The following is a 12,075-nucleotide window of genomic DNA, read 5'->3' as shown; positions in this document are numbered from 1 at the left end:
CTGCGTTAGCAACATCTTACTAATTTTGTAATAAACGAACTTTATGAGGGTATTATAAAGTAAGGGCTATTCATACATTTTTAATAACATATATAATTTTTGTAAACGTTTATCTTTAGGTACGCAGCACTACACTCAACTGCTACCTTTCTCAACACTGGTTGTGCAAAGAATTCAAGTGCGGTCCGAGAACTAAGCTTTCGATAGTGCCATCACTTGTAAGTGTCATCCCTAGATTAGAGCCGGAATAAAACAAAAATTCGCAACAAAAGACAGGAAATTTAGGCAAAAGTACAATCGCAATGGACACTGACGCCGCACAGAAAACCTGGGAGCTGGAGAACAACATCCAGACGCTGCCCAGCTGCGACGAGATCTTCCGCTACGATGCGGAGCAGCAGCGCCAGATCATCGACGCGAAACCCTGGGAGAAGGATCCGCACTTCTTTAAGGACATCAAGATCTCGGCTCTGGCGCTGCTCAAGATGGTGATGCACGCCCGCTCGGGCGGCACGCTGGAGGTGATGGGTCTGATGTTGGGCAAGGTCGAAGACAACACGATGGTGAGTGGCCGTAGGAGATGAGCAATCCGCTTTACTGTAGATCGTTCCTTTGCAGATTGTCATGGATGCATTTGCATTGCCAGTGGAGGGCACGGAGACACGCGTGAACGCCCAGGCGCAGGCCTACGAGTACATGACTGCCTACATGGAGGCGGCCAAGGAGGTGGGCCGCATGGAACATGCCGTGGGCTGGTACCACAGCCATCCGGGATACGGTTGCTGGCTATCCGGCATCGATGTGTCTACCCAGATGCTCAACCAGACGTACCAGGAGCCCTTCGTGGCCATCGTGGTCGATCCGGTGCGCACTGTTTCCGCTGGCAAGGTCTGCCTGGGGGCATTCCGCACCTATCCGAAGGGCTACAAGCCGCCGAACGAGGAGCCATCTGAGTACCAGACCATCCCGCTGAACAAGATCGAGGACTTTGGCGTGCACTGCAAGCAGTACTATCCCCTGGAAATTAGCTACTTCAAGTCGGCACTGGACCGCAAGCTGCTGGACTCTCTGTGGAACAAGTACTGGGTTAACACACTGGGCAGCTCGGGACTGCTGACCAACACGGAGTACACCACCGGCCAGATAATGGACCTTTCCGAGAAGCTGGAGCAGAGTGAGAACTTTTTAGGTCGCGGTACATAACGAGTCGAGGTCGAGATTTGTGCATATAACTGACAGTTTTGCACTCCACAGGTACCGACGTAAACGAGAAGCGCTCCGAGGACAAGCTGTCAAAGGCCACACGGGATTGCAGCCGCTCAACCATTGAACTGATACACGGTCTCATGGCTCAGATCGTTAAGGACAAACTCTTCAACAAGGTCGGACTGGGCAAATAGATCAAGACTTACGAAATATTTCTATTGAATATTAATGGATTTTCTGTTCAATCAGGCGATTTATAAACTCATTCCCTTGGGAAATATTTTAATTAAATCAAGCTTATCCAAAAAATATAGGGGCGCCTCAGGCGGATAAAATTACTGAAAACGTGAGTCTGTATTTGGATAATATTAAAGTTAAATGCTAATTGTTTAAAGAAGCATTGTGGTACACACTTTTCACAGGTTTAAATTAAAATACCCTATTACTCAACGAGTACCAAGAATAAAAGGAACTTTTACCTCAAATCAGATTATTTAAAACTTATTTTCGCATCGAAACAATTTGCAATCTATTTCTAGCGTAGATATACGATCTTTTCAACGATTTTGTTGTGCAATAATCACTGCTAGGAATGTTTATATGAAGATTTTCATATATTTCTTATTTGATACAATAATTAAAGATTCTATTTGATTGGAATAACTAGGAATTTGAGAATTTTTAAAGGCTTTAAAGCCGGCCTCAAAGGAGCAACTGAATGCTATCGATTTGAATATTGCTTGAGAATTTTGAAGTAAATGTTACAGAGTCTGGTTAGCGATTGGGGGCTGCAGTAACTGCGCACCTCCCATCAATTAAGTGGTTTCATCATTTATGTCGTTGGCGTATTTTACAACTTTTATTCCTAGATTGCGTGTCTGGCGATGGGTCTCCACCCACCCAATCCCGAGTAGACCCGTAGTCTACTGTCTGCCCCTGGGAGCATAAGCTACAAGTGAGATGTCAACGCCCTTCCTGCACGTGGCCCAATCAATTTGGTTGGACAAGGGCGCGGTGAAAAAGGACACTAATTAAATACGTTGTCACGTTTATGGCCGCTGTGAAGTACCAAAAGAGGGGGTGCTAATGCAAATACAAGTCCTGTTTAACCGGTATCATCACTTCTGCAGGGAATGCTCATTAAAATGTCAACATTTGTGTGCATGTGAGCTGTTTTTATGTTTGCGCGCCTGCGGATTTATTCTGTGAAATTTTAAAATCCTCTTAAAATTAAACGTAAATTGTGGTGCGATACAAGCAAGGGGAGAATAAACAAAATTTCAAGATATAAGAGGGGACGCCAACGAAAGCCTGCATAAAGATTTACGTGACAAACTCGCTGTTTGTGCGTGTAAGTTACTGGTAGAGAAGCAATAAAACTTTCATTTTTTGATATTTTATCGAAAAGTAACCGTCAATTGGTATCAACAAGGAGCAATGACATGAAATGTAACACTGCCAAGGGGGCCAGACCCACCATTTAGCAAAGGGGAAGGAGGAGTCTAAAGCGAATGCCGAGCGACTATAAAAGTCCTGGCGTCAAACGACTGGCGCTTCATTCGCCTCCTGAATGCGAACTGCGAAGCTTGGTATTTACGATACACAAAGTCCAATCTGGTTGAGGACATCATGGCATCCACAGCATCCTCCTCAAAGTCGTGAGCACCCATCCAATAAAAATCAAAGTAACAACAATGGCAAACGCGTTCGCTGAGTGCTAGTGCGTGTGTATATTGCCTTGGGAACTGTAGTCAGCATATGCCCCAGATTGTGTGTTCATACATTGAATTTTCGTGGAGTTATAAATAAATTAGCCACAGGAAATTACCAACTTAAGCTGAAAGACAAGCAACACGGGCCAGCAATTCAATTCACGGTACATTTTTAACGGATATTCAAACCAACGCATTTCCTTTGGGACCTGTTGAACAAGGTATGTGAAACTTAAAGCAAAATAGATTTAACGTAGGATTTAAATCTATTTTATTTGACAGGGAAATTTTAGTGGTTATTAACACTATACTCCCTGAAAATTATGTTTTATTGTAATCTATTTTATTTGACAGGGAAACTTTAAAGCTATTTAACTTTATATTTGCCTATTTCGTCACTACCTATCAGGTTGTTAAAAAATATATGGTCTAACTGAATGGACTAGCAAGGAACTTGATCAAAGAACGTACAATTTTTGATTCTTTTCTAAAAAAAATATATGTTTTATAAGACAAGAATAAGTATAATATAATAAATAATATTTTCTTTAGAATGTCTCTAAAAACGTTTGAATAATACTCTAATCATATAAAAAATCAGGAAGGTAACGTCCTATTACAATATATATATATATTTTTTTTAGTTAATAAACTCCTTTATCATTATTAATTATTATTATTATACTATTATATATAAAAAATATTTTTTCAGAATTTTCAGCCATGTATGGAATGCTTTACGAGAGTGTTCAGCACTACGTGCAGGAGGAGTACGGCTTGGAGATTTGGAAGAAGGTGTGTCACATCATCGACTGCAAGCACAACAGCTTCAAGACGCACCAGATATACCCGGACAAGCTAATGCCGGATATCGCCGAGGCTTTGTCCGCCTGCACGGGCGAGTCCTTTGACTTCTGCATGAACTTCTTTGGCCGCTGTTTCGTCCGCTTCTTCAGTAACTTCGGCTACGACAAGATGATTCGGTCCACGGGTCGCTACTTCTGCGATTTCCTGCAGTCCATAGACAACATTCATCTGATCATGCGCTTTACCTACCCCAAGATGAAGTCGCCCAGCATGCAGTTGACTAATATGGACGACAACGGAGCGGTGATCCTTTACAGGAGCAGTCGCACCGGCATGTCCAAGTATCTCATTGGCCAGATGACCGAGGTTGCCCGCGAGTTTTACGGGCTGGAGATCAAGGCTTACGTCATCGAGAGCCAGAACGACATCAGCGGGGGCACCGCCGGACCCATCAAGCTGACGGAAGGCCCTCTGACCGTGATTGTAAAGTACCGTCTCGATTTCGACAACCGGGAGTACATGGCGAAGCGTGTCAATACGGAGGCACATCCATCGCAGCTAAAGATGCCTACTGTGAAACTGGACGTGTTTCTCGACCTGTTTCCCTTCACCATTGTGCTGAACCACGACATGAGAATCACACATGCCGGAGAGAAGATCGTGGAGACGTGGATCATGCACAATCCCGGTGCCAATCCAAAGGGCTTCATCGGCACCCACGTCATGGACCTGTTCCACTGCCGTCGGCCGAAGGACACCACCATCGACTGGGATACCCTGATCCAGATGAGAGCGGTGCTCTTCGAGTTCGAGTTGATCCGCACCGGGCACAACCGAGCTGCCTACGACGCCGTTCTGAACATGGACTTTGAGAACTACGACGAGATGGACCTGAACGAGGCCCAGACAATGGCACTGGCCAAGGCCAAGGAGTTCAACGAAGCGCATCCGGTGGATGCGGACGGAGCCTCGGGCGAGGTGGAGATCGACCCGGCCACTGGAGAACGTCGATCGTCCCAGGGCCTGCGGTCTATCCTGCTGAAGGGTCAAATGTTCTACATCAAGGATGTGGACTCGCTGATCTTCTTGTGCAGTCCGCTGATCGAGAATCTGGATGAGCTGCACGGCATTGGTCTGTACCTGAACGATCTCAACCCTCACGGCCTGAGTCGAGAGCTGGTGATGGCCGGATGGCAGCACTGCTCCAAGCTGGAGATCATGTTCGAGAAGGAGGAGCAGCGATCGGATGAGCTGGAGAAGTCCCTGGAACTGGCAGATTCCTGGAAACGGCAGGGCGATGAACTGCTCTACTCCATGATCCCTCGTCCCATTGCCGAGAGAATGCGACTCAGCCAGGAGCAGGTGTGCCAGAGCTTCGAGGAAGTGTCCGTCATCTTCCTCGAGGTGATGAACGTTTACAACGAAGGGCTGAACAGCATTCAGGGAGCCATGCAGGCGGTGAATACCCTGAACAAGGTCTTCTCGGCCCTGGACGAGGAGATCATTTCCCCCTTCGTGTACAAAGTGGAGACCGTGGGCATGGTGTACATGGCTGTCTCTGGTGCTCCAGACGTGAACCCTCTGCATGCCGAGCACGCCTGCGACTTGGCCCTGCGGGTAATGAAAAAGTTTAAGGCTCACGACCTGGAAGACGTGGCCATTCGGGTTGGCATCCACTCAGGACCCGTTGTGGCCGGAGTGGTGGGCCAAAAGGTTCCCCGGTACTGCCTCTTCGGAGACACCGTTAACACCGCCTCGCGCATGGAGAGCAGCAGTGATCCCTGGAAGACCCAGCTATCCAAGTACACCGGCGAGAAAGTCCGCCAAGTGGGCTACAAAATAGAGTCGCGCGGCACCGTCAAGGTCAAAGGCAAGGGCGAGATGGAGACCTTTTGGCTACTGGAGGGGCCAGAGCGTTAGGGATTGACAATAATGACAATTAATGAATCTTAATGTTGAGCACCAAGCACTGCAAAATTGTATGACACCTAAAGCTTTTGTAATTCGTTGCAATAAAAGGGAATTTACCTCTTTCGGATTTATGTTTCAACTCTGGATAGATTTGGCTCCACAACTATTAATTAAAAAATATCAAAATTATTATAGTTTTGACAAATTCTTAAGAATATTTTTATTTTTAAAAAATTAACTTCAATTTGTATTTTGGAACTTAGGAAGTTAGGACCCTAGACCCGTTTTTATAGTCTTCACTCATACTTACGAAAAACCAACAATAATTAGGTCTTTATTATTAACAAATAGGACTGCGAGACATATTTCCCCTTTTTCCACAATCAAATGCTTAATTCACTACCCGCCTTAGCCATTAACAACAGACAACCCCCATTTCCGAAAATCCATTTTTAATAACTTTTATGGGCGGTTTGCGTGTCACTTTGCAGACCATCAGCTACGCCATCCGCGCAGGACCATCATAAGCCCATTGAATCCTCCAGTGGAGTTGGGTCCAGGGCCTTTTCTCCTGCTCCCTAAAGAAATTAAATTAAGTCATTGTGCGTGTGCCGAGAAAGAGCTGCTTAAATTTCGAGACATTGGGCAATTAATTCAAGTACAATACCGCACAAAATATATATCCAATGTCATAGACTACCGTTTTGTAATTGGAAGTTAGTTTCACTGAACTTTACTTAATTTTTTTCACAAGACTTGATCTTTTTCGCTGTGTAGTTAATGTTATCATACTAATTAAGAGTTTATTCTGGGAAACAAAAGAGAACCTTGTGTTATTAATGACATTTTGAGTGGCATTTAAGCGTGCTCAAAATATCATTTTCGTAAAGCCAGGCAGGCCCATTATCATCCTTTTGGCCGATTCATGCACTGTCCATAAAATTTGCAGCGTTTATTTAATAGGCTCGCCCCAAAATCCGTTTCGGTTAAGTGGGGCGAAGGCTTTTTGCTTGACGCTGGGAAATCCTCTTTAAATTGCTTTAAAACAACACATCAAATATTGCCAGGACTCAAGGGAACATACACATATTCAAGTAGACTTATGTGTGTATTTATGGCAGAGGTATGTGTGAAATGGAAAGGCATTAAGTACAGATGCCCTAAAGCCATCCCTCCATGCGGATAAAAGGGGAAATGGAAAAGGGCCGAAGCGAAAAACTCTACAGCAATGATATATTTGACAGACTGTTTCCAGGGCTTTGGGATTCAAAGTGTTTTTTCTATTTATTTTATTGTTAATGAATTAAAATATTCCAACTAATTTCGTGAATTAATACAGTGTAGGCCAATCGACTTTTGAGTCTATATTCATTAAAAGAAAGAAGTTACTTAATTTGTATTACAAATATGCATGTCAATTAAATAAAATACTCCTACTATTTTTATGAGCTTATGCAGTTTCTGCTATATATAAAATTTAAATATAATGTTAACAAAATCAAAATAACAATTTTATTTAAAAAAGCTGAGACAATTTCTTGCTAAGTTTAATTTGTTATCCTACCATAAGGCGTTACCTAAGCTAACAGTAATATGAACTCTATTTTTGACACCCATCAGGATTCCTTCCTATCCATCCCTGGAACAGCGCTTGAACAGGAAGACCTAAAGGACAATTCTTTGCACGGAATGCCAGAACAACGAACACACACACAGCCATGTGAGGGAGTCAGGGGCCATAAAAGGAATCAACCGAGAGAAAAATGACTCCTAAGGTTGTGTGTCAATGTTGATACTGTATCGGAAGGAAAGACAGTAGAAATTGAGGCAAAGAGCATTGACTGGCGACTGTTCCTGGTTATAATGATGATGATGATGATGAGCACGATGGTCAAACAGAGAAGTGCGTGTCGAGGCGCCGGCACGTAGGTCCTAAGTGGGCCGGAGGTGTTGCTCCAATTGCAACTTGGCAGTGGGTGGGCGGCTATAAAAGACCTGACCACAAAAGAGGCACGCTTCATTCGACCAACATTGGCCGGGCTAAAAGGGAAAGCTCCGCCCGACGGATCCGACGGACGCAAAGGAACCGACAGACTCACGAAGCTCGTCAGAGGAAATCATGAAACAAATCAGACAGCCAGAAGCCAAGGAGCAGCGACAGGCGGCAAAACAAATTTAGTGTAACAATAGCAACTGCCGACGACGCAACACGGAGTCCGGAAAAGTGAGAGCTCCCGGAAAGTGTACGAAAAGCATACATATATATATATATATATATATATTTATACACGGAGTTTACGCATCCGGGGAAGCTGTGTGTGTAAGCGTATGCCTTCCTTAAATTATAAATAAGCGAAGAGCAAATGCCGCGGGGATAAAATTAAAACTCTTTAAGAGGTGCACACAAACGCGATTCGATGCTGGAGAACTTGACGCGATTAAGTTAGTGGATTGGAACGAGGCGGAGAACAATTAAGAGTAAGTGGGTAACGATAATAAGCTAATTTCACGGTATTCTAATCAATGGGATTTGAAAGAGAAATCTTGAAAATCAAGAAAAGAGCAGTTCATAGAAAGATAAAGTAAAATTTTGAGAAACAAGTAGTAGGGAAATAAATATTTTTGGTATTATATTAAGCACACTTTTGTCTGGTTTATTTGAAAATTGTAAATGAATTTAAGCATTCTTAACTGTTAGCATTGAAGCCATTGTTAATTAATCTTTGAAATTTATCAAATATAAATTATGAGCCATTAAATTCATCATTATCAACCTTAGTAAAAGGGAAGAGAAACCAAGTATTTCCCTTTAACATTTTATTTGACAGTTCACATTCTCCAAACATTAATCAAACTTAATCATTTTATTTGAGGCACACGAACAACAGCATTCTATCTATTTTTTACGACCTTGGGTTAGGACAGAAATTTGCATGTTTTTGCTCGAAATTAAATAAACACAAACTCCTGAAAGATGTTTGAGAATTTATGGCTTAGTAGCTGACGCTGACGTTTGAGGGAAAAAAAATTGAAAAGCAGGCACTGTCACCACTGCGAATTACCGACAACAGCAAACGGAAATAAGTTAAGAATACAATGAGCTATGTTCCTTCCGCCGAGAACGTGACAGGCTTAAAGGATACCGGGAAAGGAGACTGAGGAGTGGCATCAAGGACTCTCGGCGTGGGTCTGCCACATGAACTCAAATTAAACTGTCGTGGCAATAAATCAAATAACAAAGAGGAGAAACAGACTTTCCTAGAGTGTTGTTGAAGGCTAGATAAGAGGAAATAGATCGTTGTTCCACGCATATATAATCGTGTTTTATTTACTTTTAAAGCATAATTCAATTTTACGTCTGGTGGGCTCAGTTTATGTAACGAAACGATACCAAACAGGCGAAAGTAAAAAGGTCAGGAAACAGATTACCAAAATTATGTTGCCTACTTTAAGTTGTTGATTTTTTATATTAATGAAACACATTATCATTTTGTTGTAAAAATAACACTTTTAAGCTTAATAAGCTTTAGCTCTTGAATAAATACAGACTGGGACTTTAAGGGCTTAAACATTATAATTTGTACCAAGATTTGTACTTATAATATTTGGCAGCTTAAAAATATAAGATAAGATTGTACGGCCTAATTAAAGAAATATATATTAAAAACAAGTTAATAGAGGGATAAATAGATTTTTAATTGTGTAAACGTAATCGTCAATCCGAAAGACCTTACTAACAAGTTCATTGGTGCAGGACCCTGTCTTTAACATTCCTAACTCCCATCAATCACTTGAGTTATATATGAGTTTGCTGGGCTAATCCCTGACCCAACACAACAGAATTGACTCAAATCCGCCGGGGTAGTAACACAGTTTACCTAATTACCAGCTGTGAACGATGGAAAAAGTTTGTTTAGCCTCACCCTGATTATGTGCCCCCTAACTTTGCGTCGTTACAGAAAAACTTTTGCGAAAGCAATTTGGACGACAGACAGGACCAGAAAACAGCCCAAAAACCGCAGTCACCATGTACGGAATGCTGTACGAGAGCGTACAGCACTACATTCAGCAGGAGTACGGGATGGAGACCTGGAGGAAGGTATGCCAAATAGTTGAGTGCAAGCATCAGAGCTTCAAGACGCACCAGATCTACCCGGACAAGCTGATGCCGGACTTTGCTGCGGCCCTGTCCGCCACCACCGGCGAGTCCTTTGACTTCTGCATGAACTTCTTTGGCCGCTGTTTCGTCCGCTTCTTCAGTAACTTCGGCTACGACAAGATGATCCGCTCCACAGGACGGTATTTCTGCGATTTCCTGCAGTCCATCGACAACATCCACGTGCAGATGCGCTTCACCTATCCCAAGATGAAGTCGCCCAGCATGCAGCTGACCAACATGGACGACGACGGAGCCGTTATCCTATATCGAAGTGGGCGGACTGGCATGTCCAAGTACCTGATTGGCCAGATGACCGAGGTGGCCAAGGAGTTCTACGGCCTGGACATGACGGCCTACGTCCTGGAGAGCCAGAACGACATCTGCGGGGGCACGGCGGGTCCTATCAAGCTAACCGAGGGTCCTTTGACCGTGATAGTTAAGTACCGACTGGACTTCGACAACCGTGACTACATGGCCAAGCGGGTGAACGTCATCGCCCATCCCTCTCAGCTCAAGATGCCCTCGGTGGACCTGAACGTGTTTCTGGAGCTGTTTCCCTTCACCATTGTGCTGGATCATGACATGAGAATCACACTCGCGGGCGAGAAGATCGTAGAGACCTGGATCCTTCATAACCCAGGCGTAAACCCAAAGAGCTTCATTGGTAGCCACATTATGGATCGCTTCAAGTGTCGACGGCCCAAGGACACACAGGTCGAATGGGAGACCATTCTCCAGATGAGGACAGTGCTCTTCGAGTTCGAGTTGATCCGCACGGGTCACAACCGTGCCGCCTACGATGCGGCCTTGAACTTTGACTTCGACACCTTCGACGAGGCCAGCAGTCTGAACGAGGCTCAGGCCATGGCCTTGGCCAGTGCCAAGGAGTTCAGTGCGGAGCACGCCAGCGATGAGGCAGCTGCAGCCGGCAACTCTAAGGACGAAATCGATCCGGCCACGGGTCAGAGGCGCCACTCGGTGGGTCTCCGATCAATCCTGCTGAAGGGTCAGATGTTCTACATCAAGGATGTGGACTCGCTGATCTTCCTGTGCAGTCCGCTGATCGAGAATCTGGATGAGCTGCACGGCATTGGTCTGTACCTGAACGATCTCAATCCTCATGGCTTGAGTCGAGAGCTGGTGATGGCCGGATGGCAGCACTGCTCCAAGCTGGAGATCATGTTCGAGAAGGAGGAGCAGCGATCGGATGAGCTGGAGAAGTCCCTGGAGCTGGCAGATTCATGGAAACGGCAGGGCGATGAACTGCTCTACTCCATGATCCCTCGTCCCATTGCCGAGCGAATGAGGAAGAGCGAGGAGCACGTCTGCCAGACCTTCGAGGAGGTGTCGGTCATCTTTATCGAGGTGCTGAATGTCTATGACAGCGGGTCCAACAATATTCAAGATGCCATGCAGGCGGTGACCACTTTGAACAAGGTCTTCTCGGCCCTGGACGAGGAGATAATTTCCCCCTTCGTGTACAAAGTGGAGACTGTGGGAATGGTGTACATGGCGGTCTCTGGAGCTCCAGACATCAATCCCCTCCATGCGGAGCATGCCTGCGATCTGGCCCTGAGGGTGACGAAGAAGGTCAAGGATCACGCTCTACCCGGCGTAGCCATTCGGGTGGGCATTAATTCGGGACCCGTGGTAGCCGGCGTGGTTGGCATGAAGGTGCCCCGGTACTGCCTCTTCGGGGACACCGTTAACACCGCCTCACGCATGGAGAGCAGCAGCGATCCCTGGATGATTCAGCTGTCCAACTATACTGCCCTTAAGGTGAGGAAGGTTGGCTACAAGGTTGAGGCGCGGGGGTATGTCAAGGTCAAGGGAAAGGGCGAGATGGAGACCTACTGGCTCTTGGAGGGACCACAATAATGTTCTAGAGTTCACAAAAATGTAATTAACCAGAATGCATAATATAGAAAACAGAGGGAACACTTTGATAAGATACAAGAATTTAAAAAAACATATTTTGAAAAGCTTGATTAAAGAGGTGGAAAACCTCACGTTTGTCCAATCATCTCAAATTGCAGCTATGACTACAGAAACTCTGAAAACTAATATTTTGAAATGCATAATCTGGTTTTGGTTTAAAGTTTAAATAAAAACCTAGCCTTGACCATGAGCTGACAAAGGCTGTCTCAAGCGATTGTAAAATAGATGTGGAAAATTTAACAATAAATAGCCGAAATTTTAAATTTGTTTATGTATGTATTAAAGGGATGGTTGGAGCGAAGTTCGGTATTTGAAACGTAACGTAAATGTCTTTTTTAATTA

At 44.5% G+C, this 12,075-nt stretch overlaps 3 protein-coding genes across 5 annotated transcripts; all 3 read left to right on the top strand.

The window, feature by feature from the left end:
- The first annotated feature begins 199 nt into the window (after nt 1–199).
- LOC128266428 (COP9 signalosome complex subunit 5) lies at nt 200–1,551 on the top strand. 2 transcript variants are annotated; one of them, XM_053002939.1, is made up of 3 exons: nt 200–563; nt 619–1,189; nt 1,255–1,551. In XM_053002939.1, exons 1-3 carry the CDS (start codon nt 303–305, stop codon nt 1,398–1,400), a joined length of 978 nt encoding a protein of 325 aa, XP_052858899.1. In that variant the 5' UTR covers nt 200–302; the 3' UTR covers nt 1,401–1,551. The 2 variants fall into 2 exon arrangements, with proteins under 2 accessions (XP_052858899.1, XP_052858898.1); XM_053002938.1 differs by having other exon boundaries at nt 619–1,195.
- An 811-nt stretch (nt 1,552–2,362) lies between these two features.
- On the top strand, nt 2,363–5,737 carry LOC128266735 (soluble guanylate cyclase 89Da). The gene is made up of 2 exons (XM_053003452.1): nt 2,363–3,139; nt 3,631–5,737. The coding sequence occupies exon 2, from the start codon at nt 3,642–3,644 to the stop codon at nt 5,643–5,645; it is 2,004 nt and encodes a 667-aa protein (XP_052859412.1). The 5' UTR covers nt 2,363–3,139; nt 3,631–3,641; the 3' UTR covers nt 5,646–5,737.
- A 2,169-nt stretch (nt 5,738–7,906) lies between these two features.
- Nucleotides 7,907–11,938, top strand: LOC128254853 (soluble guanylate cyclase 89Db). Of its 2 annotated transcripts, none has more exons than XM_052984196.1 (2): nt 7,907–8,114; nt 9,596–11,938. In XM_052984196.1, exon 2 carries the CDS (start codon nt 9,664–9,666, stop codon nt 11,671–11,673), a length of 2,010 nt encoding a protein of 669 aa, XP_052840156.1. In that variant the 5' UTR covers nt 7,907–8,114; nt 9,596–9,663; the 3' UTR covers nt 11,674–11,938. The 2 variants fall into 2 exon arrangements, with proteins under 2 accessions (XP_052840156.1, XP_052840164.1); XM_052984204.1 differs by lacking the exon at nt 7,907–8,114 and adding an exon at nt 9,381–9,543.
- The last annotated feature ends 137 nt before the right edge of the window (nt 11,939–12,075 follow it).

This window comes from Drosophila gunungcola, chromosome 3R (genome assembly GCF_025200985.1).
Source record: "Drosophila gunungcola strain Sukarami chromosome 3R, Dgunungcola_SK_2, whole genome shotgun sequence".
NCBI lineage: Eukaryota > Metazoa > Arthropoda > Insecta > Diptera > Drosophilidae > Drosophila > Drosophila gunungcola.
This window is presented reverse-complemented; position numbering and strand designations above follow the sequence as displayed.

Bases quoted from the DNA above. Each gene is read 5' to 3' on its own strand.
- LOC128266428 (XM_053002938.1), top strand. From the start codon at position 303: ATGGACACTGACGCCGCACAGAAAACCTGGGAGCTGGAGAACAACATC. The intron at 564-618 runs GTGAGTGGCCGT...GTTCCTTTGCAG, and splicing joins AGGTCGAAGACAACACGATG to ATTGTCATGGATGCATTTGC. The intron at 1,196-1,254 runs GTACATAACGAG...TGCACTCCACAG, and splicing joins TGAGAACTTTTTAGGTCGCG to GTACCGACGTAAACGAGAAG.
- LOC128266735 (XM_053003452.1), top strand. From the start codon at position 3,642: ATGTATGGAATGCTTTACGAGAGTGTTCAGCACTACGTGCAGGAGGAG.
- LOC128254853 (XM_052984196.1), top strand. From the start codon at position 9,664: ATGTACGGAATGCTGTACGAGAGCGTACAGCACTACATTCAGCAGGAG.